An 18,029-nucleotide genomic window follows, 5' to 3' on the forward strand; every position below is an offset into this window, starting at 1 on the left:
CAATTGGTGCATCGTGTCTCTTTTCAAGTGCTACATGCAGAATGATACTACTCCAAAACCCTTCTAGAAACCATAAGCCGATGATATCAATCTCCATGTCTCACAGCTGAGCATAAGAGTACCTATTCTATCACTCCTGAGATCCCAGTCTGAGCGAAATCTGAACTCATCAATCGGCCAAAGAGATATGAGAAATCTATCACGTAGCCAGATCAACAGCCTCTTGTTAATTCCTCACTTTCTAAACTTCTTGGCCGGAGTAAATTCAACATCCGCCCCGCGGAAGAGCTCTCTAACAGTTGGGTTCTCTTCATAATGGACCAATAATCCTCCACCAAGCAATGTCTTCAGAAGCTCGGCCCGGGCCCGAAGAAACCAGGTATTGATCACTATCCACCGGTTCGGAAGACGAATCTTTTCACGATATCCAAACTCAGCGAAACCCCCATCAATTTCTTCTTCTGCAGTTCCACCCGTGTGTGGATTGCCCCATCGGCCAGCGGTCGAGTACCCGGGACCCTTTCCACGCTCGACCGAGGTGACAATGCTGGAAAAGTTGGTCCGTACGTGGCGACGGCCTTTCTTGGATATCGTCTTTGATGAGTCACGCATAATCTTGGCCATTTGTGTCATGATGCGATGCTGGTTGTACGCCGTGATGAAGCTCTGTCCAGTCTCTTCCTCTTGCTCACGGGCGGCTTCGAACAGCAGCGCAAGGTTCGCGCCGGCATTCACCTTGACGTCCGAGTCTGCACTATCCAGCTGGTCTAAAAATGACTCCACGGCTTCTTCTCCCTTTACCGTCAAGTCGTCCACATGCGTAGCGAGAAACGCCCATGCCTGCAAGGCAGCTGTGACCACTGACCCATCATCGGGAGCTCTGACCGAATCTCCGTCAGTTGAAACAATCTCCAGGAAGAAATCAAGCAACTCTTCGGTTGCGGCATTGTTGCCCCCGCCATAGATCACGGCAACACAGAGCGCGTGGATAGCATCAATCTTGACATTATTGTCTTCCACGTCCTCACACACAGTCTTCAAAGCCGAAATGGCCTGCTCGTAATCTTTATCGGAAGGGCAGGTAAGAAGTGTAAGAGTGAAAGCCTGCAATGCGCGCGCGCGCTCCTTGTTGCTGCGCCCTGCCCGGATCTGCTTCAAAAAAGTGGGAAGGATATCGTCGAGGACAGAGGAAAGATGCTCCTCTGCGTAATGGTGTCTGAGAATATGGCTGTAACCTGCAAGAGCCAACTCGCGATCTTGGACACTCGTGCGCTTCTGGTCTTTGTGGCCTTGAAGCTCGCGGATGAGATCAAGTAGACGGTCTGCCCAGGTGAGACCCTCCTCCCCTGAAGAAGCCGAAGCTGAGTCCTCGAATCCAAGGTAATCATCGCCTTCAAACTCATCATCGGATCCATAGTGACTCGCGGGGCGCGAGCTGAGTCGTGAGCCTGGCCGTGAGCCCGGCCGTGAGCTTGGCTGCGATACTGCAGGAGAAGGTGCCCCAGAGGCACTTGGGGACTGAAAGGGAGAGAGCCCGGCCTCACGCTTCGCGCGCGCCTTTTTCGACATTGTTTTCTCTCCCTTAAGTGCGCGCCTTTGTAGTTGGGACATGATGGCAAAGTGTTATGGTGTTATCGGCGCTCAATTGTCTCAGGCTGGCTCGAGATTTCGAAGTCGACTGCTTAACACGGCCCGCGCCTGGTTTCTATGTGTTTAGAAGTAATTATATAAGGCTCGGCCTAGAACAGCTCTTGAAAAAATATGCTCAGTTGGACTTTGCACTGTTACGTGATATGGGTGGCGGAACCAGTAAACGGCTGGAAATAAATTGTCTTGTGATTTGGGTTTGTGCGGTGCAGAATGTCCATGGGCAGAATGGACGTGCAACAGAAAAGACCTAGATGGGAGCGGCGTCTAGTGGTGACGAAGAGGAATATATGTCAGAGTCAGTGAAGGTAACCTGACTTCAACAGCAACATGATCTTGAGGTTCGCGTAAAGAACCGAGAGAGTTCAAGCTTGTTATGTTAGCGTACAATGAAAAAACACACTAGAAAATGTGTGCGTGGTTTGAGCGGCAAGTGACGCATGACACGCCACAGAGGGGATCTTCAACCTGATTGCGGGGAGCTTCGGCCGTCCTTTTTCCAGTTAGAGAATCACATGGTGGATATTATGATACTGCTCGTTTGGCACAGTTTTATAGTAATAAAACTCAAAATCATTCACTAAATGTCTGATTCACGTCTTCTAGCACTTCTTATATAAGTCGTAACCTTTCATTGCTTGCATGCCTTCTTCTGTAAACCTCTTTTTCGCCTTACGAGACTCCTGGTCCTACCAAATGCCTGTCTCGTACCTGGAGCCTTTGCACGTTATCAGTGGCGGCGTACCACCTGGCACGGAAGGCCCTTGCTCACGTTAAGTGGTTGCATGGGTGACTAGCCTAACATGGCTAGCTGCATCCATAACTAGTATGTGGGGTGTCAGTCGCGTAGACGCGACTTTGCCCGAGCTTCGCGCTCCTAGAGCTTGGAGTGAGAGAGCTCAAGTTATGATAATTGTTGCAAGCAGCTAAACCGTTGTTCATTCTTGCTCATAGTAAAGGCTTGAAGGTGGAAGGTTATCGGTATGCAATTGTATGGCTATCCTAAGCTCACCTTAGCTTACTGCGGAAGCTGCGGAACGGGCTTCCCGCGGAACACACCTCCACTTCTTCGCTGACGTGGTGACATCACAGTAGTAAACTTGACCATAAGCAGCACTCGAAAGCGTATCGAATCGAAATCTCAACACTAAAAGCATCTCAGTGCTGCTAGTTCAATCTTTAGAGGATACACCGTCTTACTAGAGCATATTAAAATCTCACTTTGATACGCACCTTGGTTCGGGTCATCTGGGCAGTTCTGTGACGTTTTGCTTGCCCATAGCAGTACCAACAGAGTTTCCGATCAGAAAGCCCCACTCTGCCTTTCTGCCTTGTCTCTTCTTCAGCCCAAACTTGGCTTACTGATGTTTCCCCCATCATGTTTTTATAGCATCAATATCGCTAGTATTATGAGTGTAACAACAAATGGACTCGACTATGGCATTCGACAAATCGATACACAAACAACTTGGGAAATGCCGGATGGTAGGCCTACGAAAGCCATGAACGTATAAGACGGGTGGGTGCACTTCCATGGTTAAGAAACGGGGAGCCGGCGGCTGGACCATTCCACCCCGCATGGTCACCTGGCAAGCCCCGCGGGGCATTGAAGAATGATAGCGACTGGTAACTCGCCATGATGATCATACCTCACACCAGGCTCTACTCCGGTAGCAAGGTTTCCAACCTGATCTTTATGCAACCTGAAAATCAAATAATGTGAAGATCGCATTTTGTTTCTGCTTGAAAATATGTGCACATTCCATCTCGATAGCTGCCCAGCGGTCAAGTTGAAGTGTTAGCTCCCATAGGACACTACAGCCAGAAGGGGAGCAGGATAAGGAAGGAACAGTGTGTTGTGCTTGCCTGCCCTGTGACTTCTCTCCCACGGGTACATTCGATGCTTGTCTGCCCCACCTTCCGAAACAGTGGCAGATCTCTCCCTCCAACCAACGGCTCCCCCCTTCTGCAACTCTTGACACTTACTTTCGGCTTCCTGCCTGATTGCTTCCTCTTTTTCAATTTTTATATTTCTCCAATTCTCAAACCGCCGCAAGTGATGCGAGTTGTGGCCGTGTGAAGCCAACATCCAACTGAATAAAGCGGGGAACGAACACAGCCAACTTTACCAGGGCCCAGATCGCCGTGCTCAAGCTTAGGTTGAGTTCATTGTTTCGAGCTGTGGCCCAAGCTTTGTCTGACGTGGAAGCCTCTTTACCTATTCTCCTCTAGGTGGGGGATCTTCCCTTTTCCTCTCGGCACCAACTCTTCCAACTCCCATCTCTGTTGACCTCCCTTCTGCACCATAACTGTGAACGCCGACAACAAGCTAGTCCATATTCACAATGTCCGCAGAGATGTCTTCTCGTGACTATGGTTGGTTTCCTCGCATGCTCTCTATCGCTCTCGAGGCACTGCTAACTGCAGTAGTGATGGTCAACTTGAATGTTCTGCAGATGCACAAGTTCACCTTCTCTTTTCCTGAGCGGCAAATCAAGTTGACCCCGGAGAACCCAAGCATTATCATCGGGCGTGCTTCGAAGACATCATCCAGAGGTTATGATCCCGCACCTGATAATGCATGGTACAACAGTGCGGTCATGTCACGACACCACGCCGAGCTTACTGCAGATTTCTCCCAAAAGGTTTGACTGTGACAACACATGCCTAATATCAGCTTCCTACCTAGCTAATGTATTGTTTTTGTTTTGTACAGAAATTGAAAGTGAAGGATCTCGGCTCCCTTCATGGCACCTTTCTGAATACGAACACTTTGGTTCACAAAGAAGGACCGCAAATCATTGGGCAGGAGGATTTTCTCAGATTCGGGGTTTCCGTTTGGCGCGGGAACGAGGAGTTCCCCCCCGTTATACTCTGTGTCACATATGAATTCCATACCCAGTACGTCTGCTTGCGTTTGGGACTGTCATGTTTGGTGGCTTACGAGTTTGCACAGGGACATTTCCGAAAACACTGGGAACACCACTACCACAGGTACCTTTCAGGTACCAGACGGCTCTGACGATGAGAGTGGCGGTTGCAGTGATAGCGACGATGAGGCCAATAATCTGTGCCAAACTGACATCGAGAGAGCAGCCAAGTTTGCTGCCCCTTCTTGTTCAAAGCTGAACATCGTTGACTTAACTCCAGACGCCCGAAAGCCAGAGTTTATGAACAAGGCCATCCATAAAACCCAAACGGATCCAAAGGTCATTGATCTGTCTTCCACTTCTGGAACCACCACACCCATCAACAAGGGTTCTCCAAGTGTTAACACTGACAAAATCAAGTCTTCCGATGCCAACATCATGACCAAGGCGGGGCCTTCTCCGCCTAGTTCTGGGGACGTTAACACTTCTAGTTCCATTTCTGGTGATTCTGATGAAATCCCATCTCCTACTGGGGGCTTCTCGCTAGACGCCGATGACAATGGACTTGATGATGCTGAAATTGATCCAGGCCAGGATCTGTCAGAAGACATGTCTGATGTATTTGATGAGTCTAAGGACGATGAAGATGAAGATGGGCTTGAGGATGGAGAAAGCATGGACATCGTAGACTTGGGATCTGAGGACAATCTTGATCTCGGCTCTCGAGGTAAGCGTTCTTTTTTCAAAATATTACACATTCTGTAACTGACTGTATTTTCAGAAGCTGGGTATGAGCCATCGGACGACTATCCTGAAGTCGAGGACCTTGTCAACCCTCAAGACTCACCTGTTGTTCTTTCTCCGCTTCCGCGAAGGGAAAGGGCCCCAAGGAGTACATCTTCGAACAGGATCGAACGGCGGCTCAACAATGACGATTCCAGCGTCTCGTGTATCGCTCTGCCCAAGCCAGAGCATTTGTCAAAGCAAGCAGTCCCTCGTCCAGATGCAGCCTCATATCTACCTTCCCATACATCCCCTTCATTGTTGCAGCCTGCCCCATCGATGGTTGAAACTCTTGGGGCCAAGACAGGGAAAGTTGACTACTTCGAAGCTCGCGAGGTCAACAAGATGATTCTAAGCGCTCAAAGAGCAGCCATGCCTCGACAGATATCATCCGTCTACGCACTGTGCAACGAAGAGTCTTCTGCGGATAGAAGCCACAGCAGTTGCGCGTTTGGGCCTGCCGCGTATATCACAACTAACAGCAGGCCCAGCAGTAAACAACAAGTTTCTGCTGATAACAAGGCTATTACGGATGCCTCAAGGCCCTCAGCTTGCACCGCTTCTGCAGTGTCCCCTCCTTCTGCTAAGGTGGCTGAGGGATCTAGCACTACCATGTCAACTGAGACTCCTTCTGGGGTTGCTGCTGTGTCCTTAAGGAATCCAACTTCTAGCTCATCGCGGACTTATGTGGGCATTTCTGATATCGTTAATAGCCCTCAACAACTGCCAAACAGTCTGAAGCGTAAGGCAGATGACATCTCCGATACCACTCAGCAGGAAGAGCAGTGGGCAGCCAAAGAAACATCACCCCAAGTGATGAAGGACATAATGGATACACCTCTCGAACCTGTTCGGCCCATCTGTACACCGCCACTCTCTCCTGCTCTCTCATCGGAGTCTTCGCCGGAGCGTCCTTGCGATATGTCTAAGCCTTCTGCCTCTCTTGCTCAGGCGATCCCTACTCCATCAAAGTCCATACCAGCTACTCCCGAGCCTGCGAGACCTTCCAAAAAAGCCAAGTTGCTAAGAATTGCCGAACGGGTGGGCTACGCGGCACTGGGAGGGGTTACCGCTGGCGCGATGATTGTTGGGACGTTGATCTACACTGCCCCAACATTCAACTAATATAAAACCTGAATCATGACTTGCCTCGTGTCTCTTTCAATTTCCAACAAGAGCTGCTCATCGGCCTGTCTTTTTCTCGGCACTGGAAAAATACCATAATGATAATTGTGACCTGAGCGACTTGCAACAACACATGGAAGCAGCCAACTTATGAGGTATCCGGCGCAAGAAGTCATCACAATCAATGATCGTATTTATGTTTCCTATGATGTCAGCTCATTCGAACTTTCCTTTGTCTCTCTAAATATCGAATTTGGGATCGGAGGCTGGAAACAAAGGGGTCTGTAATAGTTGGGGCCCGGAAAGTATCTCTCATTCCTATGGTTCTTAGGTCTCATACGTCTTTGATGTCTTGCTTTTCTAAGGACTGTGGAATTCTGGTTTTATGGGATACGGGAATCACATGTATATGGTGGAACCGGTAACTGATACCAATTGAATGGTATTCGGTGCAAGGAGGTTGCAATGGGCAAACCAGAGGTTTGTCTGGGCAGCTACTTGGCTGCTCAGCCATTTCTCTGCTTCTTTGACCCGAATGGACATAAAAATGATATGAAACCAGAAAACGAAGATAGGTCATGTCATTATCAGTGATGAAACGGATCTTCCTAGCTTTCATTCGCTTGAAAGGATGGTTATTTAGTTCGTCTTTGGGATTCAGTCTGCTTACTCAGTGCTAAACCCCCCTCTGTTCAAAATATATAAACTCGACTTGGCTCTTGCGCTTCTAGGGAAGTTGTGAACGACGAATGTCCTGCATTTAAGTCTCTATGGGTACTCAACTTTGACCAAAGATCAACCTACAAGACTCCTATCAGTAGCAGTCATGTCCGTGAACATGTGAGCTCATGGGGTGATTTACCTGTTCGTTGATAAGGGTTTCAATAGTGAGATTGACTCCTGACAGCGGGTTCAAGCTGACGATGAAGAATAATAACATAAATCTGAGACATCTGGATAAGGCTGAGGCTAGGGTGCACTTTGATGCGAATCATCCCGACGGCTTGCGGTTCTGCACAGTGACAAAGCACTCTCATCCAAGGCAACCCTCCTTCCTGGGAAGCCGGCGTTGGGTCAATATCCGATGTCTACCTGGAAGATAGTCTTTTACCATCCAGTCCAGCGCAGTCATGTTTAAGCTAATCTCTTTTGCTAATGGGCCTTTGTTCAACTCGAATCGATATCAGAGTAGGTTGGGCTGTGAGGGAATTAGTTGACCAAATGCCAAGTGGTTGACAACAGCATGGCCTCTGTGTGTACATATGGCAGTGACCTTATTGGAGGGAGCTCATAAAAGACTCGATGAGAGGCGTTCAGCCAGTATGACCCTTGTCTGTAGCCGCCGAATGGTAGTACTGCCGCGATCCCTCTTCCTGACCGCCTCATTTCTTTCGGTCAAGGAGCTTTTCTTTTATCATACCTTGGGAAAGTACTGAAAAGTACCTGTAGGTACTTGGTTAACTTCATCAAACGGAAACCGATGTTGTTGAATGGTGATCTTGAGCATTCAACTCGCAGTCGGTCAAGCGATACATTTTGAGACCCCGCTCAGGCTCCGAGGTTCCCAATGGCCTTCAATAACCGTGTCTACCCCGTCCGATAAGCTCCGGGTTTTAGAGAGCCTGTGTATATGATGCGACATTTCACTGGTTCAGCGTTGGAGTGTTAAGAAATAGAACGGCAAGCCAGCAACTTAGTCGATTTCTGATGTCAACCTGATCAATTGGATAGGCTTATGGCATTGTGATTTACGATAAAACCGGATCTATAGCTGAGTTGATGATGCTCACTGCATATACCCTTGGCGTGGTGCTTTAGCTGTATTGTGAGGGGCGTAAAGAGCGTTCTGAACGGAAGTACCCATGTTTGATTACCATGGTTGGTGTCCTCTCTCGGAACGATAAGAACGGAAAACCCAAGAGAGCTGATGAAACGTGTGTTCATTCTACTTCCCTAGAAACTTCCGGAAAGGAAAGCCCTAAGCACTTGGGGAAGAGCGAGGAGAAAGCCAAATGGGATGAGGGGAAAGAATTCATGTAGAGGTCATTGAACACAGTTGCGTAAGCCACCCGCGGTTCCCATGCATGTAGTTCTACCTCCCAACTTCATCGAGTCTGTAATAGGAGAGACCGGTGTGACTTGTCATTTTCTCTTACACATGATGACATGCTTGTTCGATCCTTTCCTCTGTTACATCTTCCGGGGATCGAAGTTACCTTCATATGCTATCACCTCGAGCAGATGGGACTTCGAAACAGAGATATGCAACACTTGCTGAAAGACCCGTGCTGTTCACCGAGGAGAGTACATGGCAACGGCGCCTGTTGGGCATTGACAGGGTGGTTGCCTTGTGAGCCTGACCCTCGAATAGTCGACCTGCATGAGCCAAGCACAAGGTTTGGGAAGTTGGTAGTGGTAGGCATCTCTTTCAACTTATCGGCACGCTGCTGGTAGCTGCAAATCATTCACTCCGCATGGCTCACTCAAACATTATCTGGCAACACTTGTTGACTGCAATATCCATCTTGGGAAGTGGAAAAAGATGATGGCTTCCTAGGGCTGGAGTACCTTTATGTTTCACCACACCATATCAAGGACAAGGACATCCCTCAGAGAGAGTGATACAGTACTAATTGATATATCCTCGGCAACTGTCATCCGATTAAGGATTGTGAAAAGTGGACATGGCGGTGGCGGGAAAAGGGATAAGCGGGCTTGGATGTGGGTTGACAACAATGTTCATCCGAGGGATGATGTCTTCACCGGAAGCTTTGGACACATTGTGTGTTACCCTTTACCCCTGCAATCACCAAGCAGATAACGTCATTGTGGTTCACTTCTGCAAAGATGGCTTACATTGGTCGGAAATAGTTCCATATACGGTCTCCCAACTGGCTGGAACCGATTCGGTTCTTCGCATTTTTTGTCGGCTTTGTGGCAACCTGCGAGAAAGCACAAAACAGATTAACTAGACTCGGTAGCAACTAAAACTTGATCATCAATGTAACAGTGTCAGCAAAGATAATGGTTCATTGGGGTTATCCGTGTAGAGTGTGTTCTCGAATGGCTTAACTGCAGGATGTCGACGGGTAGCTGCCTTTGGCTGCGGACTCAACGAGCCTTCGTTCGCGGAACTGAGAGTTGTGGCGTCCTGTAGAGCCAACGTGTCGAAGCAGCACTGCGGCTACTTGCATGGTAGCACACAGACTGAGCGACTTGTCATTCTCATGTAATTCTTTGTTCCTTATGAAAGCCGGCAACTCCAGGTCTCAGCGGCTTGGATAGATGGTGCCAGAAGGCAACCCAATGGAAGAGCGGTAGTCCAACAAGCAGTACTAGCAAAGATGCATCTTCAGCGAGACAACTTTAGGCCATTCAAGTTGCCGGATCTGTGGACTTATGGATGTCTCACGAGACAGTCAAGTGAAGTTTGCCGATGCCATCGCGCCATGATTCTAGGAACGGCCTTACGCTGACATGCTATGCTTGGCGGTAAGAATGGTCACCAGACCGGGCTGTAGCAACAAAATTGCATTCCATCATTGGTCTGTGTCAGGATGACTAGGAGGGGTTAGCGGATGGAGGGATGACTTCTGCTAGCAGTGTGCTTGATGTCGAAGAGCCAAAACGACATAACAGGCTCCTGAAGGCATCGAACCCAACGACTATAAAGTCTCAGGGCCACCCTGGTGGTCCACAGTTCTCTTCTGGCCAAGAACAAAGCAATTCCAGTACTTGAATCTTCTCATCAGTTGTTGCTTGGAAAGACCATTTCACTCTCAGACCATCAACACTTTTTCACAAACAGTGGATGTTAACAAGTCCACACACCTATCTCGTTTCTCCCGACATCCAATATCTCAATCATGAGCACGTCTTGCAACTGTGTCCCCTGGCCCGGACGTCAAGGGTTGTATGAACTTGTTGAATGTGGAACCTGTATGGGTAACATGCGCCAGTAAGTTGCTGGGGTATACTATGTCAGTCGTTATCATGCAATGCAAAATTGACACTTTGGAAGGGCCTGCATCGCCTGTAAAAATAGAAAAACGATCCCCAAGCCATGCCCTCATGGGATGTCAATGAAGTCAGTCTCTACCGCAAACTCTATTGGGTCTACCAACGGACACGGATCCGAAATGTTCCTCGCCCCAGCTGGGGGTCCAAGCTGAAGGCAGTGAAGGACACCGTAGCTTGTCAGTCGTTCATCAATAGTGCAGGACACGAGGGGGCAAACGTGATGTTTACAATGACCAAAGAATTGGGGGGAGATTTGAGAGGATTTGGCTGAGCCGCTTTCTTTTGGACGGATATGTTACTGTCTAGTTTCCGGATGCAGTTCATGATATTCTGTTTTTCGCACTTAAGAAACCACGGGGTCGGCGTCAGTCGTTTTGCATACTTACTATTAGGGACATTGCATTCAGTCGTTTGCATACAAAGGGAGTAAGGAGCGGTCGTTCTGCATGGTTGGCATAAGTTACTTAACTGTATTGTTTCTCTTCTCGCTTTGTCCACTTAGCAAACTTGACGAAGTTTCTTCGGGCTTTGCGAACTTCTGGTACGAATTCCACTTGATTAAGATACCAAGTTCATGTGCAACATCTAGTTACCTGTAACTTAGGCCAATATGGTTAAGTATACTGTATAGTTTACCGTGTCAGCAGGAGCAAGGAATGTACCTCAGGTTTTGAATGAAGATCTTGCAGCTATTTATGAGATTGAAATGCAGATTTCTTGAATGGTTTGCATATGTCTTGTTTCGAACGGCATCTGGCAGCGAACGGACCGACCCGTTTTTCCTGTATTGTCGCTGAAAGATCCCGATATTGATCCTCGCTCATGGTGGTGTGAAACCACTTTTGTCTGCTTCTTGTTATGTTGATACCGATTGGACGCCACTAATGGCTATCGGAAGGAAGATGAAAAGTGATAAAGAGAAAACTTCAAGGATGGCCTATAGCTGGACGCAAGACTTCTGCCGAAGCAGCGGCAACTGTACGCAAAGCATGAGGCTGGTTTCACAACCTTGCACTCCATTTCTGGGTGTTCGTCCGGCAGAAATTGATGACTTGCTGGCTTTGGCTACGGATCATAGTCAATGGAGATATTTGTTGATGCTATATCTCATATCCAATATTGATGAAATCTTCATGAAGAATAGTATGAAAAATAACCAAAGCTGTGATTGTCATGGGCAGTACTACACACATAAGGGATTCTTTCCTCAGCAAACCACGACTCAGCCGGTCACTAGACTCTCAGAAACCATTGACTTGATCAAGACCAAACAATTATGGATCTCACTAAATACTCTCAGAAATGAATGTTTATTCCACAAGCTATCAGCAAAACTCGATGTGATCTGGCTAACACTTCTGTTCCTTTCATTCAGCAACAACAAGGCCAAAAATTATACTCGAATTGGCATGTGAAAAGTCCAACTGGTGGTGGGGCAGTGTTGTGTGCGAAGTGGGGTCACCCCTCGTCGCAAGGATCATTCCCTGCCAGCCGGGCTGTGCCCCAGAGCCCCACTTCCATGTGGGGCAATGATGGGCTTCGTTTCCGAGCAGGATCGAAGAAGCAACTTCAAGCTTCGAAGCTCACAACGCTGTCAGACAAACTTCGGGCTCTTGCAATTTGGACATGGTATATAAGCTCCAGCAAATATGTCAGTCATTCTCTGCACAGGTAGGCGATCATAATGGCATCTTCAGACTAGTGTTAGAACGCTCATTAACTCTGCGCCTTGCAGCGGGCTACGACCATACAATCCGGTAAGATGCTTATCAAACAACTTCTTGCGATCATACCTTGGCAAGGGCGCTTCCTCGATGCGCTTTTTATCTTGTATAAGACGGGGCCTGCTGACATGTGCTGATAGGTTTTGGGAAGCCCTGACCGGCATCTGCTCAAGGACTATCCAACACCCAGACTCCCAGGTTAATCGCCTGTGCATCTCCCCCGACAAGCGCTACCTTGCTGCGGCTGGACACCTCAATGTGAAGCTCTTCGACATTCGCTCCTCGAACCCTTCCCCTTTGCTTACCTTCGAAGGCCACACTGGCAATGTTACAGGGGTTGCGTTCCATTGTGAAGGACAATGGATGGTGACAAGTTCTGAGGATGGGACCGTTAAGATTTGGGATACACGGACTGGTGCCATCCAACGCAGCTACAACCACGGCTCGCCCGTGAATGATGTCGTAATCCACCCCAATCAAGCTGAGATTATCAGCTGCGACCGCAGCGGTAGCATCAGACTCTGGGACCTGACGGAGAATATCTGCGCTCACCAACTGATACCCGAAGAAGACGTGTCAGTGTCAGGAGTGACTGTGGCAGCAGATGGTTCTTTGCTTTGCGCTGCAAATCACACCGTACGTATCTTCCATCCCAAAACTATGTATTGGTGGCAGAGGCTAATACCCCCCAGGGCAATGTTTACGTCTGGCAGCTGATTCAAGCTTTTGACCGCACCCAGCTGGTCCCTATCACGCACTTTTCAGCACATAGGCACTACATTACTCGAATCCTTCTTTCTCCCGATGTCAAGAAGTTGGCAACTTGCAGCGCAGACCACACCGCCAAGATATGGGAAGTGATAGATATGGAGCCTGCGGGACCCGATAATTCTGAGCCGAGACCATTCCCTCTTGAGGCCACGCTGACAGGCCATCAGCGCTGGGTGTGGGATTGCGCTTTTAGTGCCGATAGCGCCTACCTTGTTACAGTATGCAGCGATCACTATGCCCGTCTGTGGGAGCTCTCGAGCCAACAAATCATTCGGCAATATAGCGGTCATCACCGTGGTGCTGTCTGTGTCGCCTTGAATGACTACTCTGAGGCCCGGTAGGAATGAGTCCTCGGATGCATAGTGGCATAAACGGACAGCAGCCAGGTCACAAACGTGCCTGAAGCTTGGTTCTCGAAGAGCTTGCGCCGACGCCAGACACACTCATCCAATCCCTTTGCCAGGCTCCTGGCCCTAAATGAGGACAAATGCCTGCACATCATCGCATTAGGCATGCTGTCAGTCTCAAGCCGTGATAGAATCTCATATCCTCAACGTTCTCTGGATTCCTCTCTTCCACTAGCCCTGTTTCTGTCAGGGGGAGAGTTGGAATATCAGTTAGGCACCTGGGGCTCACTCCTAGCCGCATGTGAGCTGTCCAGGCGATCCTTCTGGCTTAGAGGCGATGAGCGGGCTGAGGGGGTAACGCTCGACTACAGTTTTTGAGGCCAATGTTTTGTCTTGGATGGTCAGATACTGGTCGAGGGTATTCGTATCTCTTTGAGTATCTGGGCGTTTGGATGGGTGTGTTAGCGTTGGATTACCTCGCTAGCGAATCCTTGGCCGGACTTGTGGTTAATGATCTTTTCTCTCTTTACCAGATGGCTGGGAGTAATGGCGGACTGGTGATGACGAACGACTAATGGAGCACGATCTTGATGGGATTGATGTCTTCTAATGAAGGATACCACGGCTTAATAATGGATGGTAGTCACCTAATGGAGTGCTTTAGGCGAAATGAATACTGTATGGCTTTGATCCTCCTTCTCTGGATCAAGTTCCTAGAACTTACATCAACAATATCGCTGTATGCGCATATTTGACCTTCGCTTACGTCGGAGTCGTCATAATCCTGACTTATGACAGTTCGAGCAACGGCTTGTGAACTTAATGAGAAGCCATAGAACTCAATCCACCACGAAAACTTCATTTATTTGCCAAGGTATCTACCAATGTGTCTATAACCCCGCAACTCCAATATCCGGACTCCTTCTATCACGCTAGCCAAGGGGGTTGCCTCGTCTAAATACACAACGAAACCTCATCATCTTTCGTGCCTCTACCAACCACCCCACCCCTCGTCATCATCCAACGACTCATCCTTCGGCTTCATATCAATTTTCTTCGCCACAACAGGTTTGCTTTTTGCTCCTGCCATGCTGGTCGTCTTCGCGCTCACAATGGTAGTCGTTGGCTTCTTGGCACCAGCACTGGAAGCAGCAAGAGAAGAGCTCTTCGCTAACCCCTTCGGTAACACCTTCCCCTGCTTCTTCTTCTCTGCTTGTGCAGCAAGCCAGCCCGCGAAGTCGGGCTCACCGCCGTCATCGAAGGGAGTTGCCGAGATTTTGGTGCTTGTTGGCTTGGGCTTGGATTTGGCGGCCCAGGGGTCTTCGTCTGTTTCTTGCTGGTTATTGGCGTCGTTATTATCGTCATCATAGATGTCATCCATGCTACCCCATGCGTCGGCGCCGTCAAAGTCTTCTTCAGGCGGAGGGGAGAAGGCCGATTCCTTTGCTGACGGTGAAGAGGTTGGGGCTGAGGGGGTTGGGGATCTGAGGTTTCGGTGATGAGTGTTTGCGGTAGATGAGGTAGAAGGAGATGTCGTAGGACACGTGGCAGGTTTAGATGGTTGTGTGGATAACGGCCCATTGGACTTGGATGCTGCTGAAGCTGACTGGATATCCCCTGCTGCAGCAGAAAGCTTGTTCGTGAATGATGAGATAGCCCAGCCAGCCCACGATGCTGCGGACGAGATATCCGGCTGTGGGGTGCTCATCCTGGGAGTGGCGCCGGCATTCGATGCCGCAGTTTCTGACGGGAGCGCGGTCTCCGGCATGTTAGCCGCAGCTTTGCGCACTTTTGCCAGATAGACTTCGATGGTCTTGTTTGCCTGGTCTCTGACAAGCTTTTCCTTGTCGATGAGAGAAGGGCAGACCGCGGGAAGGATACGGACAGCACAATCCTCTTCCGTGAAGTACTCCGCTGTGACGGCAAGTGCCATTAAAGCAGCGTTTCTGGCGTGCACGAAGGGATCGCGAAGTGAGCGGGTGAAGGCAGCAATCAGCACCTTGGATCTTGACGAGTTACCCAAGTATTTGGCGATCTTGCCGAGACAAATGGTCGTGTTGGTGCGGATGCCTGGTTGCTCATCGTTGGCAGTCTTTGCCAGATACTTCAAGAGCTCTCCGTTGACGGTTCTTTCAGAGAGCTTCGGGATGAAAGTGAGAACTGATTTCAACGTTTGTTCTCTTACAACTGGCTCGACATCCATGAATCCGGTGACCTGATCTAGGTTAGCATAGGATACCCTTATAACCGCCGTTTATGCCGGAAAACAAACTTACAGCTTGAGGCCAAATCTTATCATTCACGACCTTTGGCGAGAGGCGATCGATCATTTGGGGCAGGTGGTCTAACAAGCAAACCCGGATAGCGCGGTCGGGATTTCCAAACAGCCGAATCACAACAGGGGCGACCTTTGCATCAAAGTCGTCACTTGACAACTTAGTTGCGACCTTCATGACCAAGCTAAAAGCTTTTGGGCCACCGCCGCCGAATTCGACTGATTTCAATAACTCGGGCAAGATCTTCATCTTGAAAAACTCCTCCGGGAAGTCATCGCTTAGATGCTCCAGGTCACTGTCAACTAGTTAGCATACCTCACTCCCGGGCACCGAGAGAAATCAAACACGTACTCCAAGAAGGCATCTCGTTCTTCCTCAGACTTTATGCCGAGGTTTTCGATGCCATCTGTTACTTTGATTAAGGGGGTGTCGAAGAATGAGCCATTCTTCCGGCCTTGTTCCAAGAAGTGAGCAACGCTTAATCGAACCTTTGGATTAGCATTCGCCAAGCGTTTATAGCTGGAGTGCATGCTAGGTGGAATATTTTTGGTCTGGCCGGCCTGGTCACTCCCGCTGAAGGTGCCATTAAAGACCTCGAAGATGAGAGCAGCGAAGTCCCAAGCATCTACAGCTGAGTGCGGATTGCGTTTGATGGCATCCCAGCCTGACTTGGCCAATTCAGGGGGAGTATAACGTCCTGAGTCGGGCAAGAGGCTGCCATAGGTCTACAATGTGGTTAGTCTTGAGTCGGCAGGTTTATTGATCATGGTAGGGGATGGGCAGCATACATATATGACTGCCTCGTCATCCTTAATATTGCTGAGCACCTCAAAGCCGCCGAGTTTCCATTCGCCGCTTTCTGTTGTGTAGATTGACGCAACCTTCAAGTTTCCATGGACGGACGAGGCTTCGTCATTAATGAACTTTACTGTTCTCTGCAGATCTGTGTTAGCCGAAATGCTTCGTGCCCACGATCAGAACGTCAATCCCAGGGCAACTGACCGCAATGTTGTAGAGACCCCATCTCGCCGTCTCAGGAGTCAAGCTCTTCCTCTTCACATGCCAGCGCAAAGGGACCAGCCTCTCCGTAGCAATGTAGATGTATGAATCTGTCTTTCGGGCATATCAGCCCCCGGCACATGCCCACTCTTTTCAGCAGTCCCCATACCTCAACTGTATCTAGCACCCTAATTACACCGGGATGGCGCAATGTTCGGAGTTTCTTGAGAGCGTTCTTGGCTAGGGGGAGAGCGGAACGGTTTGAAGAGACCTCGAAGGAGAAGATGCTGCAAGGAGAACCGTCTTCCTGTGAGGAGACTTTGGTCAGAGCCAGGTCATACAAATCCCAAGGCTATATATGTCGATACTGGAGACGTATTTGGCGGCGTACTCGTTTTGTTCCGTTGTAAAGGGTCCAAATGGAGGGGTCCATATCAACCTTGTCGCCAAAGGTGTATGGGAAAGGGGGGCCTTTGGCGGCAATGGCAGATGCGACAGCTGATTTCAGGAAATCCATGGTGGGCGTGCGGTCGCTGACTTGATATCCCGGGTCGCGTACAATTCAACGTCTCGATCCAGGGGCAGCAGTTTGCCAACTACTACTTGGCACTGCTGGATCACGCTCTATGAACGTGTTCGTCTCGCACCTCGCGTTGTCCTTGCTGGCAACGCTGTATGGATGACCTTATCGCGAAGTGCTTCACTGGCAGGGGTTCAAGACGCTAGCCAAGAAAAGCAGGCGGGGAGACGTCGCCGATGCAGGCATCAAAAACACGGTCCGCATCGAGGCACGTGAGTGCTGGTGCACGGATCAGAGGATCCTGGCTGCAGGTGCCCCACTGCAATGGATCTACCCAGTGGACTTGATGGCTCTGACGATTTGGCGCCGGCCTCGCGATTCCTTCCCCACGTTTTCTTTGCCTTCTGCTTGTCTACCTGCGCCTTGCCTGCGGTCCCCGGCCTTTAATTGCAACCTTCACCTTGGTGACCGATGCGGATTGATTGTGGCACAGCTTTCAAGCCCAAGTCTGCAATTGTTTATAAGTTTATGGTAGGGCCAGTAAGGCTACCGAGTTCCCAAGGCCTCGGGGCGCAGGTTCTTGTTTATGGCCGACGACTCGGCGAGCGCAGAGCGGCTGCAAACAGACTGGTGTTAGCCGTGCAGCCTTACTCATACAGTCCGGACTATCTTTACATCCAATAGGTGAGTGCCTATTCGCCTCATCTTACATCTCATTCCTGCTCTCTCAAAGTTCATTTTGGGTGTCGATGATGAGCAACGGTAAAAGGTCAGACAGCTATACAATATCTGGCTCTTCTGGTTTTGCGATTCAACATGGCCCAGCTCATCAGCGGCGCCTTGGCGCGTCCACTTGACGATTTGTCAGTCGGCAACTCACTGCATGCCGCCTTAAGGACGTAGGCTGCATGAAAAGAGGGTTGGAGATAGCAATGTTGATAACGGTT

The 18,029-nt window shown here is 49.4% G+C and overlaps 4 protein-coding genes across 4 annotated transcripts; 2 read left to right on the plus strand and 2 right to left on the minus strand.

Moving 5' to 3' along the window:
• Positions 1-234: 234 nt before the first annotated feature.
• CTHT_0062730 (uncharacterized protein) lies at positions 235-1,611 on the minus strand (the record flags this gene model as incomplete). Its single annotated transcript, XM_006696519.1, has 1 exon — positions 235-1,611. One exon carries the CDS (start codon positions 1,609-1,611, stop codon positions 235-237), a length of 1,377 nt encoding a protein of 458 aa, XP_006696582.1.
• Positions 1,612-3,992: 2,381 nt separating this feature from the next.
• Positions 3,993-6,425, plus strand: CTHT_0062740 (forkhead associated domain-containing protein; the record flags this gene model as incomplete). The annotated part of the gene is made up of 4 exons (XM_006696520.1): positions 3,993-4,292; positions 4,364-4,548; positions 4,604-5,244; positions 5,299-6,425. 4 exons carry the CDS (start codon positions 3,993-3,995, stop codon positions 6,423-6,425), a joined length of 2,253 nt encoding a protein of 750 aa, XP_006696583.1.
• A 5,669-nt stretch (positions 6,426-12,094) lies between these two features.
• Positions 12,095-13,281, plus strand: CTHT_0062750 (uncharacterized protein; the record flags this gene model as incomplete). Its single annotated transcript, XM_006696521.1, has 4 exons — positions 12,095-12,116; positions 12,181-12,202; positions 12,310-12,805; positions 12,862-13,281. The coding sequence occupies 4 exons, from the start codon at positions 12,095-12,097 to the stop codon at positions 13,279-13,281; spliced, it is 960 nt and encodes a 319-aa protein (XP_006696584.1).
• Positions 13,282-14,278: 997 nt separating this feature from the next.
• CTHT_0062760 (uncharacterized protein) lies at positions 14,279-17,079 on the minus strand (the record flags this gene model as incomplete). The annotated part of the gene is made up of 7 exons (XM_006696522.1): positions 14,279-15,502; positions 15,564-15,858; positions 15,915-16,288; positions 16,352-16,498; positions 16,566-16,676; positions 16,732-16,869; positions 16,954-17,079. The coding sequence occupies 7 exons, from the start codon at positions 17,077-17,079 to the stop codon at positions 14,279-14,281; spliced, it is 2,415 nt and encodes an 804-aa protein (XP_006696585.1).
• Positions 17,080-18,029: the final 950 nt, after the last annotated feature.

Source organism: Thermochaetoides thermophila, assembly GCF_000221225.1.
Source record: "Thermochaetoides thermophila DSM 1495 unplaced genomic scaffold scf7180000011821, whole genome shotgun sequence".
Classification (NCBI taxonomy): Eukaryota; Fungi; Ascomycota; class Sordariomycetes; order Sordariales; family Chaetomiaceae; genus Thermochaetoides; species Thermochaetoides thermophila.